This window comes from Zeus faber, assembly GCF_960531495.2.
Source record: "Zeus faber genome assembly, chromosome: 9".
In the NCBI taxonomy this organism is placed as follows: Eukaryota; Metazoa; Chordata; class Actinopteri; order Zeiformes; family Zeidae; genus Zeus; species Zeus faber.
In genome coordinates this window covers 12,331,117-12,354,247 of record NC_137197.1, presented here as the reverse complement: position 1 = coordinate 12,354,247, position 23,131 = coordinate 12,331,117, and the positions used below count along the sequence as shown (strand labels likewise).

General features: G+C 44.5%; 1 protein-coding gene across 1 annotated transcript in view; it reads right to left on the bottom strand.

Moving 5' to 3' along the window:
* The window catches only part of ssh2a (slingshot protein phosphatase 2a), a 19,962-nt gene extending 11,762 nt beyond the window's left edge, over positions 1–8,200 (bottom strand). Inside the window, exon 1 of the mRNA XM_088845571.1 lies at positions 7,731–8,200. Coding sequence (XP_088701697.1) covers positions 7,731–7,846 — 116 coding nt within the window. The 5' untranslated portion in view covers positions 7,847–8,200. The remainder of the gene's footprint in view (positions 1–7,730) is intronic.
* Between the last annotated feature and the right edge of the window lie 14,931 nt (positions 8,201–23,131).

The window sequence follows — 23,131 nt, the reverse complement described above, 5'->3', positions numbered from 1 at the left end:
CCAGAACGTCAATATAAACATCAAAAGCCCAAGTAAGACGAAAGTTGATTTCCCCGCTACGTGATAATTTATTCTTTTACATGATCAAAATGGAGCTAATCAGTTCAATCCTTCGCACACGCACTGGCAATGTCTCAGAAAAAGCAGATGAGGGGAACAGGGGGAGGGCGAGTGTGAGCCGTCGCAGGCTTTGTCGCCGTCACAATGCTCCATTCAGCTCCCCGACTCGCAGGGCGGACGGGCCGGTGCAGGCAAAACAAGCTTGCAGCCCCAACGTGAACTCTGGAACTCAGGACACAATGTTCCCTACTTTCTCCACACAGCTGCAACACACACACACACACACACACACACACACACACACACACACACACACACACACACACACACACACACACACACACACACACACACACACACACACACACACACACACACACACACGAGGCGGTGGGGCTGATAGGGCTTGTGGGTCAATAAAAGCGGTGCACCAGTCCCTAAGGATTTACCAGAGATTTAAACTCACCAGCACAGAGTTCTCAACAATCGGGCAGGTTGTATTGTTGTGTTGTATTGATAAAGGTTGACCCCTCCATTGTGGCCAGGAATGGTTTTGACGTGTACGCGTGTGTGTGTGTGTGTGTGTGTGTGTGTGTGTGTGTGTGTGTGTGTGTAGGTGTGCGTGCGCGCGGGGATAATTGCGTTAACTCTGACCGAGGTCACCGCCGCAAAGGACACAACATAAGCTGAGGTAAATGTTTCTGGTTCGTTTGCGTCAGTGTGATTGACTCGTTCGGTGCGTCTGGCACGCTGACTCCGGGTCCTTTACGATGCTTCCGAAAACTGGTTGAACCTATTTTCTCAGAGTTTTCTGCAGAGTCAAATGACAACCACCGGACCCGCGAACCGTCCCCTTCATCATGATGCAACACGCAGTCCTCTCCCACTCTTGCCGCTTTGGGATGATGAGAACCTGGCTGCTGTTCCCAAGTCTTTGTGAGGTCATCGCTAACCACTGCGAGCTGGCTCAAGATCACTCGCCAGTGACAGATAGTGATGGATTTCGATATTATGCAGCACAATTTCCGTAGGGTACAGTCACCCTGTTTGGAGTACAAACTTACAAAATTACCTTCACAAAAAAGGGCAGAGGCTCAGGCAGGCAGCCTTTACTACAATGGCTGAAATTCAAGACGTAAACCTTTGTTTGCCATTGTCCAAGCTCAGTGTCGAACATCCAGTAAACAAAAAAAAATAAAATACATTTTTTTTTAAATAAAGCTACTCTGGAGTTGTAATGCAAATATGCCCTCGTTGCATTTTGACAAAAGAAAAATCTAACTTATTGTGTGATTGTGACGCTGAAGAAACCTTTACATAAGAAGTGCTGATACTGGGCGTTGGAAAAACCAGCTGTGTCAAGCGTAACCGTAGTAGTTTCGTGGCCTAGAGGCTCAGAGGTTAAGGCAGTGAGAGGTGAAAGCCAGGCCTCGACAGGCAAAACACCAAATATCACCCGGGCTCAAAGTGAGCCCTGCCCATCAAAGCTGGTTGTACCGTTTTCAATCAAATGGTCCCGTGATCATGTGAACTGACAACCGGTGGCCGGGGTTGTTACCTTCTAATATTCCACTGGGCTCTCTTCCCTGGCAGCAGGCTTTTACTTGGCTGTACCCAATGAACCCGGCAATTACAGTTCTTCTGCGAGTTCAGTTTCACTTTGAAAGCACAAATGGGCAGGCAACGTTTTCCCCTCTGTCTTCCTGTTGTCCCCTGTAACCTCACCCAGACATCCCCTCGTCTTTCTGTCCGTCCTTTAAAAGGAACTGCAGAGTCCGGGCTGCCGGGAAAGACGGGGGCAAAGTCGGCCGAGCGAAAGCGGCTCGTTTCCCCAACAGACGTCCAACCTCTGATCCTACCGTTTCCTCATACCTACATCACTTCCTCTTCTGCAACATTTGAGTCGACAGCACTTCTCGACCTACATTTCACTTCCTTTACTCCCTCTCCTCATTACAGTTAGTTCTACACCTTTATTTCACCACTTTCATTGACTCGTTCTTTTCCCCGTTTCAGTAAAAATTGCACAAACCTATTGAGATTTTGACAAGTTTCTGTCCAAGCTCTAGGAGGGCAACAACAGAAAATGCTTTAATAACCCAAATTGGTTAATCACACGGTCTTTTTCTCTCCCTCAATGTGTAGGAACTTTCTGTGCCAAGTTAAGATGTGGACAAAACGAGATTGGAGTCTGTAACCCAATGAGGTTTTTGGGCCCCTTCACCTGAAAAGGTTTGCGTCCTGCTGAGAAAACTGGAAAACTAGATCTCACTGACTCTCGGCACGTAGCTCAGCATGTAGACGCTGTGACAGTATCTCATTACCGCTTCCCAATTTACACATACACTCACGCATCTGAGGTCAATGAGCTTGGCAGTGACCATCTATGTCAGCCCTACTGTACAACATCAATGATACACTCACATGTACACACTTCCAAGGGCAGGCACTTATGCAAAAACACATCCACAGACACACAGATGAACTGCAATGGTTGAATTCATGACTAGTTCTCAGGTGGAGTGTAAAAGACAGTCAATTACTTTTGAAAAAAAAATAAAGTAAAGCTTTAAAAGTCTCAATTCAGGAGCGCAAGACAAAGTCCCCGGAACCTGAAAGTCCCTGCTCGGTGGGGGGTAGTACATTTTGCATATATGTATGACTGTATGTATATGTATGTGACGAATAATCTCTTGAACCTGAAAAGTCCTGGAACTTTGAAGGTGAACCTTGCAGCGATGAACATTTGGGATTGGTCGAGTCCTCGCAGCATTTTATTTTAGCCACCATCTTTTTAAATCTGGATTGCAAACTGCAAAATGCAGGGCAAAATTCGCGATGTGTGAACTTATGTTTTCAATATGTTTCAAAGGGTTGATTTTTTTTTTTTTACAATAAATACAAGGACGGAAGAAGAACATGGATAAAGAACGACAACCAACGTGATATTCCACTTTGGCTGACATTCTTCATCCATTTTATTCTTCTTGTTGGTGTATAGTCCTTTGCATTACCGCCACCCACTGGACTGGAGTGGAGCGGCTTGTTGTACGGTTGCGCGTAAAAATGACGTTTAAAAACAGCAGTCACTTTTCATGTCATCAGACTAATTAGCATAATATTTGTGGGGTTTTTAGACTGCGGTGGAAACGCAGACAACAATGGGCTGAAGGAATCTTTTAGTTCCTTGGAAAAAGTTCCTGGGACTTAAAGTTCCGGGTGCTTTGGGTGGCTTTACTCTGCTATTCAAAATAGCATATATTCCATATCAAAGACAGTAAGGTCAAATGCAGGGTAATAATGATTAGGACGAGTTAGCTCATTAATCAGCTTGTTCACTTACAATAAGCAAGGCTGAAAAGACAGTTTGGCAGGAAGTGAAATACAGAACTTGTCAATTCTGAGCTAAACTACAATTTGTGGGCAAGATCTAAACATCTATTGAGTATTTCTTGTCTCCATCTAGGCTGATAGTCATGCTATGGGCAGTAAGCAGTCACCTTTAAGCATCCAAATATGTTTAGGGTGAACCCCGCCCCTTTTTCCACACATACACAAGAAAGGGCAGTGGGGCCAAGCCCACCCGCTCCTCTATTTGTGGCAGGCGTTTCGTACATTTTCAGAGAGCGACAGAAACGAGACATGTTACAGTAAAAGCCAGCTGAATGAATGGTGAATGGAAAGACTCAGGACAAATGGAAAAGAAAGAACAAACAGCTTGTGAGAGACCACTGAGAGAAGGAGTAAAGGTGCTGAGCGAATGGATCAAGGATGGACAAGGCCCAGTCAGAGTGTCGAACATAGACAGTTGGAAGGGGTCTTCATTTGGCATGATGCCGTCTCGGGCCCCAAGCAGAAGCGGTATTTGTCAGGGCAACAGTGGCAGACACAATCATTGCTATGTAAGGACCCCTTCACATGGCAGGCAGATAAGTGGGTGACCCGCTCCCCCCCTGGCGTCCCTGCCCATATTAGTCACTCTTAGGACCAGAGTGGGATAAATATAGGGCCAGGCCTCACTAAGGCCTTATGAGTTCAAACTGGAGACAGACACGGCCTATGGGAATCCGGGAATATGCTGGTGTATGTGCGTGCTTGGGTGCATGAGGGCATATGTGCGCCACACGTATTAGCATGCCCACACGTGCAAATAAGGCCTTGTTATCCTGAAACAGACGGTTGTTGGTCAAAGAAATATTGACAAGATAGATAAAAATAACAAAGTCAAGTTCAATGCACAGTACTCAAGCGGTACTGTAACGGTGATTCCGAATGTAGGGTCAAAGTGTTTGGGAAAAGGGGTCTGGAGTGATAGGAGAGGCAGATACTGGGCCAAACTAAACATAGACTTGCTTTATCAACAGTCGGTTGGCTGGCAGACTGCTGCTGCCCAGACCTGCTGCCTTGAGTGAACGAAGGGGGAACTTCGGCCAGCTCCGTTTCCAGCCGGCCTGCAGGCTCAGTGTGTGGCTGAAATTGGCCTGCAGACACCTGAACTACAGTGAACTACAACCTGAGCCAGCTGTACCGGGTTATTCTGAACTTGTTGGAAAGTCCCTCTGAGTAATCTGCAAACAGTACAGTAGAACTACGTCCAAGCAGTATAAAACGAAAGGGCACTTGGCCTGTAGTATAACAGAGGTGGCAAAGCAGTGTTTGGTGGTACCAGCACTTTGCTGTGTGGTAGTGTAGTGTGTGGTTAAAATAACAAAGAAGAAAGCAATCAATGTGCTGTGCTATTATATGTATGTATACACACACAAATACATGCTGTGAATTACGCAGTATATGACTTCCTTCTTGACCTGCCAAATCTTATGTCGTTGTCTCACACACACAAAAACACTACGCAAGTGACGTGTGATCTTATCAATTTTCCCTTGACAAGAAGCGGAAGGACGTGAGGATTTACCGGTATTTCTAAAATTAGTGCCAAAACAATGCAACAGGTAACACTTATCTATATCAACGGCCTCTGCGGGCCTGTAATTACCGACCCAAGTACTGGTTAAACAAGTGTCTCTGTGACTCCTGTATGTACAGGCACTCTCAGCGCACAGTCAAAATAATACACCATGCTGAGGTCTAGGAGATGGAGGCTTTGTGCCATGATTAGGGGTTTGCATATTTCCGCATCGCAATTCTTACAGAAATCAGCAAATAACAATACATTTACACATAGAAGAAAGAAAATCTACCATGAACTATACAACTACTAAACAAAACAAGGAAGTTAGACCTTTACTACATCTGGTGGTGTTTACCAGGCACACGTGCCTCACGTTGTATGTGTTGTGTGTGTGTGTGGGACGGGCTCTAACATCTTCCCATCAACCCACCTTGTGCAAGATTAGATTAGCGGGAATAAAAACCCGAGGGTTGGTTTACCCAGTAACATCATGATGTCGGAAAGGCCATAAAAGCAAAGCTTTTAGGAAGCAGGCTCCACCTGACTCATGTCCAGGAAGAACAACTGACTGCATAAAATAAACACCAGGCCTCAATAAATATATTTGTGTTGTTTCAATTAGACACTAGTAATTGTATTATTTGTTAGATTTGTTTTCTTTTTTTGGTAGCCATTACCTCAACTACTAGTATCAGCTCACTAAAACTGGGTCGATGTAGACCAACTCCTCTCATTTGACAGCTGCGCACAAGGTAAAATGTATGATCGATAAATAGAATATTGTGTGTGTGTGTGTGTGTGTGTGTGTATATATACCTATCTGCCACAACATTAAAACCACTGACAGGTGAAGTGAATAACATTGCTCCTCTTGTTCCAATGGCACTTGTCAAGGGGTGGGATGTATTAGGCAGCAAGTGAACAGTCAGTTCTTGAAGTTGATGTGTTTGGACATTATACAGTCAAAGACAGCTGAATGAATAGTGAATGGAAAGACTCAGGACAATTGGAAAAGAAAAACAAACAGCTTGTGAGAGACCACTGAGAGAAGGAGTTCTGCAATGGGCAAGCGTAAGGACCTGAGCGACTTTGACAAGGGCCAAATTGTGGTGACAACTGCGTCAGAGCATCTCTAAAACAACAGGTCTTGTGGTGTTTTAAGGTCAGAAGAGCTACTGTAGCACAAATTGCTGAAAAAGTTAATGCTGCTATGATAGAAAGGTGTCAGAACACACAGTGCATCACAGCTTTCGTTGTGTGGGGCTGTGTAGCCTCAGACAGGTCAGAGTGCCCATGCTGACCCCCGTCCACCGCCAAAAGCTCCTACAATGGGCATGTGAGCGTCAGAACTGGACCATGGAGCAATGGAAGAAGGAGGCTTGGTCTGATGAACCACGTTTTCTTCTACATCATGTAGGGTCTGATCCAATGGAACATCTGTGGGATGTGCTGGAACAACAAGCCTGATCCATTGGGGATCCACCTCGCAATTTACACAACTTACAGGACTTAAAGGATCTGCCGCTAACGTCTTGGTGTCGGATACCACAGGACACCTTCAGAGGTCTTGTGGAGTCCATGCCTCAATGGGTCAGAGCTGTTCTGGTGGTATGAGGGGGGGCTACACAATCTTAGTGGTGGTTTTTAATGTTGTAGCTGAGTGCACACATATCATATATATATATAGTGCCAAGATTATTTTGGATCATGCAATATTTTTATCTCCTGGCAACACTTCACGCAAAGTGTCAGTGATGAAGGTGAACAACTCAACAGATGCTTTGAGTTTAAAACCTGACTCTGGCAAATATAAATATCTCAGCCTGAAGTACATTCCTTTAATTTTTTCTATAAACTTTTTGAGTGAGTATAATGTAGATTTGCTGCTTTTCAACAAGTTGTTCAATAGCTCAAATGGACACTGTGATAGAATTTCCGTCGCATTCATTGTCATTTCAAAGTCCTTAAAGCAATTACCGTAATTGCATTACTTAGTTCAGCTGGCTACACAGTAGATTCATTTTTGCATTTGGTTATCTGCTGAAGACAGCCTGGGTAATCCAAATAAATGTATAAAACCACCTTTACCCACCAGGTCGAGCTTAATCAGTTGTCAGGTTTTATACAAGCCAAGGTCAATCTCTCATTTCAGTACACCACTCCAGTGTCCTTAAAGTGCCAGATTACTTAAGTGATTTTCTTGACAGACAGCCTCCGGTCCACAGTCATCTCCAGCTAAGTTTCTTCTGTGGGTCGACACGTTGGTAGAGATAGGTATGGATCAGCTGTGGTCCAAACAATCAACTTTTTCCATGTGTTCCACGCTACAAGGGGGCTAAACAAGCGCTCATCTGATCTATCCACACACGCACGGTATCCACACAAACACAGTCACCGCAACAGCGAGAAAGGAGAATAATGAAAACTGCACCAGCTCAGGTACGCAGAGTATATGGATGCCCTGGCAATGCTACTGTATATGGTGATCTGTGGGTAGAGTGTGTCACAACCGGTGAGACAGGTACGATGATTCATTCTCGGCGCCGCGGTGTAATTTCAGCATGAGTAACATCCCGTACGTCACTTGGATATTCCTTAACATCCATGTTGCAAAAGAGTTACAACTTTTCAGCTTACACTGAATATCACGTCACCACCATTCGCCGTTTCAAAACATTGTTAGCGTGACGTAAGGCGAGGCGGCGTGGTGACCGTGTCGTGTGCGGGGTGACAAGTACGGCGATCGTGTCGCGGAACTCACAGCTGGTTGATTTGGTTCTGGGACACCACCGAGTCGTCGCTGAAGTAGGGCATCATTTTGGCCCCGCAACAGGAGCAGAAGCAGCCTCCCGCCTCGGTCACTGCACCCAGAGTCATGCCGGCTTGGTGGGGCACCCGGTTGGGTGCGGGAAGCCGATCGGGGTCTCGGCCCGCGGATTAAACTCACTTCACTTCCCACGGTGATGTGAAGTTACATGCTGATGGGTTTTGGTTTGTTTTTTTTAATGGAAAAAAAAAAATACAAATAAAACGTAAAAATGTCAGCTGCGAATCCGTGCCTTAAAAAAAAAAGTATTATTGAAGTATCTCCCGATGCAAACACCGCAGGTGCAGCTCAGCACATGATGTTCTCCTCCGGTATTAACCCTCGCCGCGCTGCGGGGCTCTTCAAGCGACCCGCGGGTCGAATCCAACACGCGGGGTAATGCCTCCGAGCTTGGATTAAAACATGTGTTGACGCCGGTGGGGGATAACAGCGCGCCCTGCCCCACGCGGAGTTGGAGGAGATGTGACTCGGGGAGGGAGATCTCCAGTCAGGGGAGCGGGGAGGTGGAGGAGGAGCTGGAGACGCGTGCTCCGTGGATGGAGGGTGGGTGGGGGCAACGGATCGAGAGGGAACAGCGACGGGCGCCAAAGCGGCGCTTAAGAAACGACGCTGGGCTTTGTTTCGTTGAAGCCACATTTGGTCAAAGTGTTCATCCGTATGATTATTTTGTTTAGGAATCCACTATTTTATACTTTCTTTTTGCAGATTTTTTTTTTTTAAACAAATCAGCAATTCAATGTATTTTTGTCAAGCGTGTGCTCCTTTATATGCTGTTTCCATCGTTGGTGGCGGGGTTCACTTTTCCCAGGAAAGAAGAGAGTGCAGGAAATGAAAGGCGGCCGCTGTGAATTTGATAGTCGTGGTCGGTAAACTATGGATGTCGATCAACGTTCACAACAAAAAACAGCACCCTCGGGGGGGGGGGGGGGGGGGGGGGGAACATCCCCACCACCTCAAGTGACCGAGAAAAAACAGTGCATTGCACTGCTGCCTCACAGCAAGAAGGTCCTGGGTTCGATTCCCCCCTGGGGCGCTGTTGGCACCGTGCTCCGGGCGGGTTATCTCCCAAATAGGATCCTTTCTGTGTGGAGTTTGCATGTTCTCCCCGTGCTCACGTGGGGTTTCCTTCACCTCACGTCAGTAAGGACCCCCCTCAAAAACATTCACACATCATCGTCTGACCAGCGATGGACACTTATCACCTGGTCCCCGGGCGCGTCCACGTATGCTGCCCACTGCTCCTGGCTGTGGCCCCGGAGGAAGGACAAGCCAGGATGGGTCAAATGCAGAGGAACCATTTCACCGGCCACCATCCAAAGCGTGTGTGTATGTGTGCAAGCATGTGGTGTGCTGTGTGACAAATAAACATTGTTCTTCTTAATAGATCAGAAGAAGTCACACTTTCGATAAAAGAATGAGAACGTCCCGGAGCGAAGACGTGGGTGAACGTGGATACCGAAGGAAAAGAAAGTCCACGTTTCAAATGGAATTCTGGGTCTCCAGAATTGACAATTTAAAGAGTTAACGGTGCTGTAACATGTTGGACAGCGTTCAGATGCATCTTTTAAAGTTTCTTTAATCAAGTTGAAAGTGGATTGTGAAACCTATTCTGTTTACGCCAAAATGCAGAGGTTGATAGTTACAGTACACGTCCCCAGAGGTCTAGATCCCAGCTTTAGTTCGCTGGATCGACATTCCACTTCCACATGATAAAGGGTAAATACTAAATTGTACTAAATTGTAAGTTATCAAGTTATCAAGAAATAACTTGAGTTGAAACCTAATTGGACTTATCAGTTGACATGGAGAGACACTCAGCGCCTCCCAACCTAAACATCAACAGTTGTGTCTAGGCTTGGGCCGATATTCGATTAAATAGAATATCGGGATATTTGCCACCATATGCGATATTTTCAAAGTATGGAATACCACCCCCCCCCCCCCCCCCCGTTAAAGTACGAAAACCAGACTATCCTTACATTGAATAATCCCTAATCTATAATGTAACCGTCCCTTCCAATAGGTTTCTCATGAGGAATCACATGTATTGGTGTGAGCAGCTGGCTGATGTAACAGTGAATTAAAGCCACATGGGCTGTGGATCAAGCAGCTGCTCAAGCCTCGTTTGCCTCTCTCTGTCTCTCTCTCGCTCTCTCAGCCTTTTCAGGTTGTAATTTCCATTATTCATAGCATTTAAGGAAAAAAAATTGCAGTTGCTCTTTGTTGCAAATATTTAGTCAGTGTTTTTTTTTTTAATGTTTTATCTTTTACATACCAACTAGTTGATTTTAATTCAGACTGTATAGTCTATCATTTGCACATCCCGATTCCCTATGCACCAGAACTACTGTATATATTTACCACTAATTTATACAGTATATACCATCTTATAATGTATCTTTTATTGTCACTTATACTGTAATTATTAGTTGCTAAGCAATTTTATTTGTATTGTATATTTCTGTATTTTCCTTTTGCAATCTGATAGTACAGTACTATTAATATTAACAACTAAAATCTTCTGCTCTATAATTGTGCAAAAAAATAATTGCAGTGAATATTAAGGTCTAGGCTTTGAAAAAAAAATTGACAATAATGCAAATTTGAACACCTCTAATTGTACTGAATGAAACCTCTGCAGCCTAAGCACATGTGTGAAGCTCACACACCTTTAACAGCTTATTGTTATGCAGATGAAATGAGCTGCATTGTAATGCGTACGGGACGGGGCAGCTACGTACATGTTTTGGCTACTCATCAGTGTCTGCTGGCTAACAAAAGGGACACTGACTGGAAACCAGGAGAAGGCCAAATTATGCTTTCTGTGTCCGCCGTCCTCGCACCTCCCATTTTTTGTGACAGCGCCGACTAAAATAGATGCTCTCACCTGCACCGTTACAACTTGTCTCTAAAAGAGTTCTATTTTTACATTTTACTGTTCTTGATGTTCTTCGGCAGGGTTGTCACACAGTGAACATAATAAAAAAAAAAGTTGCATCGTTGAATTAATGTATTCTTATTTATGATCCTGGGAAGAGAAGCAGAAATAATTGACCCAAGACAGAGCGAACTTCAGCACCTTTTTTTTTTTTCTTCAGGTAAGAAAATCAGACGGAGGAGCTCTTCGTGTTCGGTTGCTATTTTGATTTCTAGTGTGCATGTGTGGAACTTGTCAATCGCACCAAAACGGAGCGTATATACAGAACCAGGCATGCGTCGGCATAGCCAATGCGGAAAATATCAGACCCTTAAAGTGTCGACAATCTTTGCCGCCTCATTGTTCTGCAGTCTCAATGGTAGAGCTGTGTGCTGTAGGTGGGTCTGTGTTAGGATGCTGACGCATAATTTCGGTTTCAACTCGGCGCTCAAAGATTGTAGATGAGATGTTGACTATGAGCTCAAAATAGGGCTGCAGAAATAGAAACTCGATGCTATTTTTGTCTGCATCAGAAGTGCTATAAAAAGCCAGTAAATGTGCCTTTTTTAAACAAATTTGTTCTATTTCTCTGTACAAAATGCAGTGTTTTTTGTTGTTCATCCACTATAGATAAAATGATTGATAAAGCATAAAAGCTTGATGGAACAAACCTTTTGACATTTACATTATGATTAGTAAAGGTAGGGCCACATGGTGCCTCCTGCTGTAGTGATTTTAGTTTTAATTTTTCTTCCTGAAATACATTTTGCTCAGCACATTACATGCTGTCCCACATTTAAACCGTTGATTACCTGACTGTCTCGCTGAAGCCCTTTTGAATCTTGACATTCAATACTTGGCAGAAACACAATCAGGAGGGGGTGCAGTAATACTGGCAACGTCATGGGGGTGTTTTCACACTTGGCTTGTTTCTGCCAAATTAAGCTGACTCAGTGCGATTCAGATGAAATGCACTCCGTGTTATTTTACTCAAGCAGACATTATGAAAGTGGCGAAATTGAAAAACTGTCATATCCATTTTGTATTCAAACTACACATCTAAACTCAATGCAAAAGGACACAGTGACACCTGTCATTCTGTGCAGAAGAGCAAAAGATGGAGAAAAGACCAGTGTTATGTTCAGGGAAGTGAGAAACAAAGATGATACTCCTCCAATGTTGCTGCTTCCTTGAGTTATTTTTGGCTTTATCGCATGCAGCCGTTAACTCAATGGCTGTGCTTTGAAAGGTCAGATGTAAATGGGCTCAAAGTTGCAGGTTAGCGCTGCTGTCCAGTTGGGGGCCACCACACCCTTCATAGGAAAACAATGGCTCAGCCAGCGCAAAGCAATTTCGTGATCATGTGCAAGGTGCTTGAGTTAACTTTCATTCATATTCCAAGTAGCAAGTGTCCGTCTCAAGTGGGTGGTGTAACACCCCCGGACCAGCTAGTTCCACCATCTATGTTTATAACGGTCGGCTACAGCTGTTCTGGATTAGCCACTTACAGTGCAGCGTAATTTAGTCAAAATATTTTATACAGCCTGTCCCGGTGTATGTTCGATCATTCTCGCTGGTGTAATGGTGTGTATTCAACATATGGATGTACTGTATCAACCCCACCATGCAAACACAGCAAGGTCAGCACAAGTCCAGCGAAGAACGAGTCTGAGCTTTCTCTATGCACCGTAGAGGACTTGGCATAACTCCAAATGCAGAGTGACATCCGCTGTAACAATGTTTTTTAGTGACCTAAGGCAAGAAGTACCCCCACCCCCCAGCACGTGTGTGTGTCTGTGTGCGCATACGTTCAATCACAATGGTCTTCCAGCCAGGCCTGTAAAATCATTTAGCTTAAGGAAAAGCACAAGACCTTGGACAGCATAAGGCAGGAAACATGTACAGTTAAGAGATAACAGTGTGTGTGTGTGTGTGTGTGTGTGTGTGTGTGTGTGTGTGTGTGTGTGTGTGTGTGTGTGTGTGTGTGTGTGTGTGTGTGTGTGTGTGTGTGTGCGTGAGGTGTTGGGGAGGGGGGGACTTGAAGCGCTTCCTCCTCTGTTCCTCACATTCTCTCTTTGCAGGCTCAAGATAACCAAAGTTAATCAGCACATGGCAAATACATTTCCAGTTTATAAAAAGATGAGAAGACACGCTAGTTTCCATGGAAACTTGTTTGAGAAGCACATCTGGCTTTGTGCCGTAATATTTCATACTGTACGTCGAAGGTTCGGAGGGAAACATCTCAATAAAGCACTGCAACTGCCTGGTCTCTTTTTAAAGTTACACAAGGTTTACAAGTGGACTTGTTTTCCCCCCAAAATCCGCAAAAGTGATTCCAATGCCAGGCAGCCACGTGCTGTGATTCAAAAATATGCATGTTGGAATTTGGTGAATGCCAAACAATCTTCAACCCTACCCACCTAGGGCTAGGCAATATATTGTTCTAATACCAATGCTGTGATATGAGACTAGATATTGTCTGGGATTGGATCACACATGTATAGGCAGTCTAAAGCCAAGTCGATTACATCACTGGAGAAAACGCACAAAACACACACGCACGCACGCACACACACACACACACACACACACACACACACACACACACACACACACACACACACACACACACACACACACACACACACACACACACACACACACACACACAGCCCATTCCTCTGGTTACAGTTGCGAAGGTGTCTCACCTTCCATTACACCATACTAGCATCACCAGGCAGTCAGGCCAATGAACTAGACTAGACATGGTAACCGCCACTGTAAACACACACACTGTATAGACCGACGCAGCTGCTCCAGTCATGTGGGTGTCTTAAATGCTGTCAGTCTGTCCAGTACCCTCAGTAATTGTCTGGTGACTGCTGTTGCTGTTTGTTTGTCTGTGACCCTTAGACGAGTTGCACAATCGTCTCCGTCCGTGTCTCTCTCCGTCCCTTTGGTGATTATGCTGTCACGCTCATGAATGGGAGTAGAGAGATGGAAGCACGTCAAGGATGTTGCGGTTGCCACAGTATAAGTGCAGTATGCGGAATGCTGTTATGCGTGTGTGTGTGTGCGTGTCAGAGCCCCCCCTGAGGGAGCCCTGCCAGTCTGCTAGTCCAGTGCATGAGGCCAGCTGTTTAAACTGAAACTGCATTCTGCTGCATATTGTACTTGAAAAACACAATGTACAGTAAGCTTCAGAGGTATTTAGATACTGTAACACCTCGCCTGTGACAGCAACAATCCATTGAACACACAGATCATACATTAGAAACTGCAGTGAGGTTTTACACACTGGGATAGGAATGCACATACACACGCATGCAGACACAAACAAGATTAAAACATTCACACAAAAGACAAATGAGAAGGAATTTGTCTCAGTAAAATAGAAATAAATAACCAATCTAGCAAGAAATTGACGATAAAGCGAGAATAAAGCGAGCCATCCAAGATATTTGATATTTGATAAGTGCAAGAAGTAAAATGATGAAGAAAAAAAATCGAATCAATCAAAAGAAGACAAAAAAGAGGGTAAACCTGGAAACCCCCACACAAGATATTCGATAAAAATGAAGACATAAGACATAAAAAAAAAGAAAAGAAAAAATAGACGCAGAGCTTCAGTCACACCAGACACCTGATTTGAGTACTGCTCAGTATTGGAAAAACAACAGCGGCAAGCAAAAGGCCGCCTCAGCCACCACCTATAGCCCAAATGTTTGCTCAGCACTCGGCCGACTTGGATAGGGGCACTTAACCTTGCGGAGAACGAGGAGGGGGGGGGGCCCGTTTTGACACAGATAAGGAAGACAAAGACAGGGTCTGTTGGGATGAATGGAGAAAGGCGTAGGAGTAGTTCATCCGCGGTTACAAAACAGAGCGCTAAGCTCTGTAGGAAAACCTACAGCCGCTATTGGTTACAGTGCTCCACGAAACAGCTTTCCATTTGCTCGCAATGTCTCATTCGACATTTGGGCTCAGGACACCGATCTGTGTCAGTAAAAGCAGGTGGTCGGGGGGTCTCAGATCCAGGCTAAATCAACGGAAGAAAAAGCCTTACATAGGCTCCGTAGACGCCTGTCATACGTGCCAGTGTCGGTCATAGAGCCTTACCTTACCTAACTGAGAGTTCCTTAGCTTTACTTTACCTGGAACAAACGCCACGCACACACCCTCACCATATCCCCCACCCAGATAAACCTGCTCTGCCTGTATACATCTAGGTCATGCGGAAGGGCTTCGAGGGCTGTTGGCTGTACATCAAATACTGCAGGTAGAGACGTGCAGCGCAGATGTTTTGTATTGTACCGACTGCGCGGTGCAGAACTACAGTAAGTTATTCTGACGATCCGAAAAAGGCAGTTTTTTTGCGCCGATGTTTAACATTAACATTGATGAAAGAGTGTTTTTGTCAACCAAAATCTGATAGTTTACACAATTTAATTTCATTTGATTTTTACCGCGCCTTGCAAAGCGTGCCAGCAGAGCCTGTAGCCTCGGGATCTCCGATATCTGCAGTTTAGCATCTTCAAGTTTGAAAGAACCGGTTTATCCAATGAAAAAAAAAAAATCTACGCCAGCTCAATTTAGGGCTGGACAATCATTGTTCATTAATTTTCAGTGGTATTGCATCATTGTGGAGTCAACCTAATCTAATCAACCTAATTAAGTAACACAATTTCGTAGTTTCATTTAACAATAATGAGAAGATTTAAGGTTGAAAAATCTGCGGGAAAATGCATGGGGCAATCGAGTCAGCATTGACCAAAATCTTTACAGAATGTTTCAAAGCATTCAGTCTACTCTCACAGTGACCACTGAGTGTAGAATGTGAAGAACCTCAGTTGGCTTCATGAGTGGAATTCCGCAGATATATACACACACAAAGATATTGTAATACGGATTTCTTATTATTCGGGAGAAATGATTTTTTCCTAATTGTTCAGCTACGCCTAAACTCATGGTTCTGACAGTGACTTTTATTGAGCCCCTCTCAACAGAAAGTCTGCGGCAAATGAGACAACGGCGGCGACCGATCTGAGCCGCTGTCGTCTGAAAGGAAATGCCGTGCGGCGGGGAGACAATGGGACCGACAAGGTCAGAGAGGGAACAAACTGAACTGTTTCCTCTCCCTCGCTCCCTTTCCTCCTCTCCAGCTCTGCTCATCCACAATCCTGCAGCTACTTCTAGGCACGACAGGCACCATGCAGCCATTAGGTAACCAGTGGGGTAGCGCAAACCAGTAACCACACAGCCGAGAGCAAAGTAAACTTCAAACCGGGGAGAACAGGGGCACTCAGACTTTCTCCAAACACACTTTGGCGACATCAAATGTCGGTCTGTTTACAGACTTTAATTCCTACTCACAGTATTTGCTAAAACTATTGGTGTGCAAAAACTGGGGAAAGACACAGAACTTACCCGCAGGGAAATTAACATGAGAAAATATTTGTCACGATCTGATAAGCCTCATGTTATGTCATATCAGATAAAAAGAAGTCAAGAAGCAGGAAACAGCTTTTTAACCAATGGTTACTGTAACTGGCGCATCCCAAATGTGTTCCCAGTCAAGAACATTTAACAAGAAAATTGAATCTTAAAATGTCAGGCGTTGCTAATGATGACTTTCTGCGTTTTTTATAAAACCAACCACAATGGTGTGCGTGTCCTCAATTAAAAGCTTTTAAATGCAAGTAAGGGGGCGGGTGATTCTTTACACTCAACGTGCTATTTAACTAATTAAATTAAGTACGGATGAAGTGGGACTTTTGTAACAGCCCGCTCTGATACGCTGCGTCAGTCCAGGGGTGGCGATGTGTAGCAGAGAGTCATTACTGCACTGCAGTAAGGTCACAGTTGATTGGGGAGGATGTGCATGGAGGGCCAACAGCTGTTACGTTTTGTGTTCGTGTGTGTGTCAAGGAGACAAGGAGGGAGGCAGAGACACAGGGGGGGGGGGGTGATAGAATGGTAGACTGGAGAACAAGACAGGAGAAAAATTAGAGGGCAAACAAACAGAAATGCAAGTTAAGGGACATGATATAACTGCACTGTTTTTGTTTGTTCCCCTTAAGACTATATGGTTTCCTTACCTCAATATTTGTCCATATACAGCCATTCACCTCTATTTGTCGAAGTGCATGGCTTGTTTGCATGGCTGCAAATAAGTCACCATCAGAGTGGCTGTATATTGATGTATATTGAGGTACGGAACATACTGCACCGTATATAATCAAATGTTCTACGAAACCTCCATATCCCAGCCGAGTTACCCTTCAAAATAAGTGGCCTCTATAATGGGTCTGGCAGCTGGATATAGTGGATAGCAGAGCCCCTTCCATCCATATGTCGGGCGTGGAGCACACAGTTAAATAAAACCTCAGCTCTTATGTAACATGTGCTTGGGGTCAATTCAGTGAGGCCCTTGGCTACACCCAGGGTGTCTCGGGGTATGAGCGTTAGTGTGTGTGTTCGTGCATGCCCTCACACCCTGGGGAATTGGCAAGCAGAGGATCTAGCTAATTGTGCCAAAAGAGAAAAAAGGAGCACAACCATGTTAGTCTAATGGAGTACAGTGAATGTTGTGTGTGTGTGTGTGTGTGCGTGTGTGTGTGTAGACGCATACAGTACAGTATGACTTCACCAGCCGTAGCCCCGCTGGATTACCTAACAGCTAATTGGGTCCACATGTCTTGCGAGTATTGGGGTGTGTAAAAGACTTGTGAGCCAGTGAGGTCACCCTGCTTCGATTCCGAGGCGCCTGATAGGGCCAGAAACGCTGCTCTACGGCTGAGGCTGTTGTACTGTGCCAAGTGATAGCATGCAGCTGGCTCGGTTTCCAAAAATGAGGGCAGGAACAATGCGTTATGTAATAACAATGGACTTTGGGATAACTTGTTAAACTGTAATACATTTGACCTTTATTATGTAATAACATCCAGTTTGTAACAATTTGGTTATTATGGTATTATTATTATTGTTATGGTATAACCGTTTTTAATAACCGCTATAAGATGTGGTTTTTACAGATTGTGGGGTTTTCAACATAGTGTTGCACTGAAGCGTGACACTTGATTCTGTATAAACGATGACAGCGTTTTCTGTGTTACTAGGTAATGCATTGAATTATTCTATATTTATTGTAAAAAAAGTGGACTGCAATGTTGTAACTATTACCAAACATGGAAAATGGAAAGATGTAGCACATTTTGTGTTCAAGATGTTTATTAAAAAATGCAGGTGTCATTACATAATTACATAATGTCAAATGTATTAACATTTTTGCAAATGTATTGTTGCGAGGCCTCCTGGATTTATTTCACCTTCCACTCTGGCAACTGCTGCACCGTGAAAATAAATCACTAACCCAAACATACAGAAAATATCATACGGCAAAAAACAAACAAGGTCACCTGCTTCTGGTTTGCCTTTGACCAATCAAATCAAGACATTTTGATGGCAGTAGAACACAGATGGGAAAGTGGAAAATTATGACAAGTTCAAAAGATAATTTACCGCCTATAAGTGCTTCTAGTCAGTTTAGCCTCTGTAAAGGCTTAGGTGACTCTGTATAGCAATGACTCTTCCAGAGTCATAGCCTGCAAACCCATGACACATAAAAGGCCTGCTGGGACAATGACATGACATACTGTATATCATTATAGTTGTAAAGTAGTGTCACCAATAGTCCAATATACATGACAAAGGTAGACCACTGAGCCTTCAGAAGGTTGGACTGGTCTCACAAAGCCTCTGCCCAAGTCCTCTAAAGCTGGAAGGAGCCTTTCATGTCCCACTCACTCTCTATCGACTGATTGTCCGTAGCTGAAATCATGAGACAACTGCTGGATGACATTCAAAAATGAAGGGTGTTATATTCCAGACGACACCTAGTGAGACGTGAAAGAGGGAAGTGAAACGAGGAAATTATATACTGTACAGACGCAGACAGAAAGACCACACACACACAAACACACAAATGAACAGAAATGGCCCGTGTGCAGCGCTGGAGTCCTCCTTCGACGCCTGCGTGATAGGATAAGGAATTACAAGATAAGCCGTAAATCAGGCAATCAACAGTAACCGTGGTGCTGTCCTGGCCACAAAAACAACAGCAGAAACACGCCCAGAATACTGTGCAAGATTCAAGATTCAAAACATTTATTTATCACATGCATAATTGTACAAGTACAACAGCAGTGAAATAAAATTGTAACGACTCCAACAACTGTGCAAATGGCAAACTAAGCAGTATATCAATTAAATAAAAAAGTAAAGTAATGGAATATCAATGTTATAATGATAATAATAATGGTGTTAAGCTATATACAGGGAAAAAAACATTTTTTAAAAGCGGTTTTGAATATTTATGGTCTGTATGGCCTGAGGGAAGAAGCTCCTTCTCAACCTCTCAGTCTTGGCCATGATGGAGAGGAGACGCTTGCCAGAGGGCAGCCACTGAAGCAGTTTGTGGTTGGGGTGGTGAACGTCCTTAATGAACCAATTTGCCCTGGACCTGCAGCACCTGGTGTAGATGTCCTGAGGGCAGGGCAGGGCAGTGCTCTCCCGGTGATGCGTTCGGCGCACCAGATCACTCTGTGAAGGGCTTTCTTGCCCTGAGAGATATCACTGCCTTACCAGGCCATGATGCTTCCAGAGACCACAGAACATACCGTTGAAGGAAGTAGAAGGAATTCTGCGGCGCCTTGGAGATCTTGAATTTCCTCAGCCGTCTGCAGCGTTGCCTTTGCCTTCTTCACCAGGGTGGAGATGTGTGTAGACCACATCAGGTCCTCAGAGATGTGAGCTCCAAAGTACCTGGAGCTGCTCACTTTCTCCACCGGGGTCCTGCAGATCTTGAGCGGTGTGTGGTGGATCCTCTGCTTTTCCCTCCTGAAGTCTTACCACCATCTCCTTGGTGTTGGAGACATTCAGGTCCAAGTTGTTATCCTCACACCATGATGACAGCACCCCCACCTCATCCAGATCGGCTGTCTCATTGTTGTTGGAGATCAAACCTACCACAACCGTGTCATCCACGCATTTCACCATGGTATTGGAGCTGTGTGTGGCTATGCAGTCATAGGTGTAAAGGGAGTAGAACAAAGGACTCAGGACGCGGCCTTGAACCACAAAGCATGGTTTCCCCACACACAGACACCACGTGATATCAACAGAAGTAATCACGCCCCAACACAAACACAAAACACTTCATCTATAAAAAACAGACACACCGACTCAACAAACTAAAAGTCCTTTGCTGCTGCTGCTACCCTACTGTGAATACTGATGTGAACACACCCTCTAGTGGCCAGAGCGTAGAACTACAGGTCAATGTTAAAGGATATTGGATGTGTGTGCTGAAACGGCAGAAATATTTCATGACGAAAGACTTTAGAAAAAGATTTATAAGCACCAACGGGCCATACCTCCGGGGCTGGGAGCGCCGGTCATCTTCCCCGCTGCCCGATTCCTGTTAAAGAAAAGACAGAAACACATTTCCATTAGAAGAAAAAAAAGCTGAAGCTTGATATTGGGAAAGGAGAGCTGGGCAATATTGACTAAATAAAATATTATTAGAACATTTTGAGCAAAGATATGTAGCTCTACAGTATAATCTCCTGATACATTGGGGATTGGGGACTTGTGCTTTCACTTTAAGGAACGATCATTGGTAACCTGCAAATGATGACCAAAGAATAAGAGGCCTTCACTGCTCATTTCACCGAGCGATAGTCGAATGAATTCAGGAAATTGGACCACTTTACTGCAATGCAGTTTTTGAGAGTAGGAAAAATAAAATATTTAAGCCTCACCTCACGATAACAAAAGATTCTAGACTTCTTGTCTTACATCACAATATCTACAACATAATACCACCCAGCTCTAGTAACGCCTTAATTGACAGTCAGATCTTGACGCTGACGCAGTGCTTTAACCATCACTAATCCAGTAGCAGTGGGTTGCATTTTTAGAGAGATATTTTAGAGTGTGCACATGGCGTCACATCGTCTATTTCATCCTTAACCGCTGAGTCACACTCAATCAATCTTGTGGTGAAAAAGTACTAAATTGGCTGGTGGTTAGGGCAGTGACATGGTGCTTTTTATTAGTGACGGAGTCCAAGGCTGGGTCTGCATGGTGCAGAGAGGGCCAGAGATAAGCCCCCCTGACCCGCCCCTTGCCGTGTCCCTCCAAAACCCAATCATCCTCCGCCGCTCCGACCAGAGCAGTCCGTTAGAGAACACACGCACACAAACACATGCACAGAAACACAATTTTAATCCCAGCCTGTTTCGGTAATCCCTCTCTTAACCCAGGGAACTTTCTCTTTGGCATCAAGCTGTCAATCTTTGCTGCTAAACAGGCCCCAAGCTCACACACACACACACACACACACACACACACACACACACACACGTACGTCAAAACCATTCTAGGCCACAATGGAGGGGTCAACCTTTTCTGTGAGGTAACACTAATGGGGAAGATGAGGCAGAGTGTTTACAAGGCAGTAGGTCAGGGGCGGCCAGTAGTTTGGGGTGGAGGAAGTGTGATGTCTTCATCCTCTCTGGTGTCCACTAGTCCCACAGATCTGATTAAGCCCAGAGAGACGCAGGCTGCCAGAATGACATGCTCTAAAAATTAGTGGCCTTGCTGCCTGATGTGTGTGTGTGTGTGTGTGTGTGTGTGTTTACAAGCTGGAGGAAAGGACCATGTTCATCACACACTGCAACGATGTGCAGAAGCACCCCCCCCCCCCACTCGGGGTCTATGATCTGAGCAACAAATCTATGAGGTGGCTTATACAAAAAGACTACATTTAGCTTATGTTTATTTGGGCTGTAGGGAAAAACACTAAACAGGCCCATTTCAAGTTATCAGATTTTCATTTTTCAATAGAAATAGAAAACAACAATACAAAATAAAGCAACAACCACAATGTCTAAATTGCCAATGGAATGCCTTTATTAAACATAGTAAATAATAGCCTCAGTTGAAAATATTTTACAGTTTGGTAATTCCCAATGTCAAACAAATGAGCAAGCAAATATTGTAATAATGCAAATAAAGTAAAGTATCACACACACCCACCATACACATACACTTAGCCATGCACATTTGCATGAAGCAAATGTGATACCAATGTACCATTACACCCTGCTGCATCACGCACGCACGCACGCACGCACGCACGCACGCACGCACGCACGCACGCACGCACGCACGCACGCACACACACACACACACACACACACACACACACACACACACACACACACACACACACACACACACACACACACACACACACACACACACACACACACCTTATGGGGAGGGATGCCCTGTGCACCTTCAATGGCTCGTTAAGGCAATATACCATAATACAATACGTATGGCCATTGCTATAGTGCAGTGTATAGATCGGTTCCATGGTTACCACGATACCACATAGATGTGTAGGGAGTGGTCTTATAGCCAATGAGAGCTGGGGATTTGTTATGCTGCTAGGCAGATTACATTACCAGTGAAGGGTAGCGATCACACCCACCATGCAGATAACAACCAAGGCTAAATTAATTAATCGAAGGGTCAAAAGTACGACGTTTGGATTAAATATCGACAATGCAGTGATATTCAGACTTATAAGGCAACATCATGGAAAAGCCCTTAAGGGATAACATGCTGTTCCGGCAGTAAGAAGATGGCTGCGACGTCTGTTTCTGCAGCTCCTACCCAACATTGCTCCCTTCTTCTGCCATCCCTCTCCCAGGTTCCCATCCTCCATCCCCCTCCCTCACCAGGCTCCTCACAAGAGAGCTCACATGGCTCGGCCACACCAGCGCCACTGGGTGGGTCTCATGACAAGCAGCTGCAGCTCAGGTGCCTCACATGGACAGCCTGGACTCCTTTTAAGGCAACGTTACTTATTACCCACTTTATTGTATTGCTACTATAGCAACACCAATCTTTGTACCCTTTTGTACCATAAAAAAACAATAACAGCATGTGTTTCTTCTATTTCAAACTATATTTTCCCGAATAACCTCTCTCTAAAGGAAAACAAAATTAATACAATGGGGTTACAGCTTTAGGAAAGCTTTGTTGAATTAATTTGGCCTACCAATCCGACTGTGTCAGTCTTTCTAGTAGTCCAGGCACCCTGTGTGTATTATTGAGGATATTGTTTAAAAAAAAAAAAAAAGTTATTTGCATCTGTTCATTCATTTCTATTTTTCCCTGAATATTTTTTTTTTTTTTGTGGTATTTCTTACTCCATTTTCCAAATCCATTCACCCCAATTTGGATGGCTCTCCCATGTGATCCTTCATTAAAGAGGCCATGATAAATAGCCATAGTCAGTCATATCTTAACTCCTGAACTATTAACCTTTGCTCTCTGTCAGGGT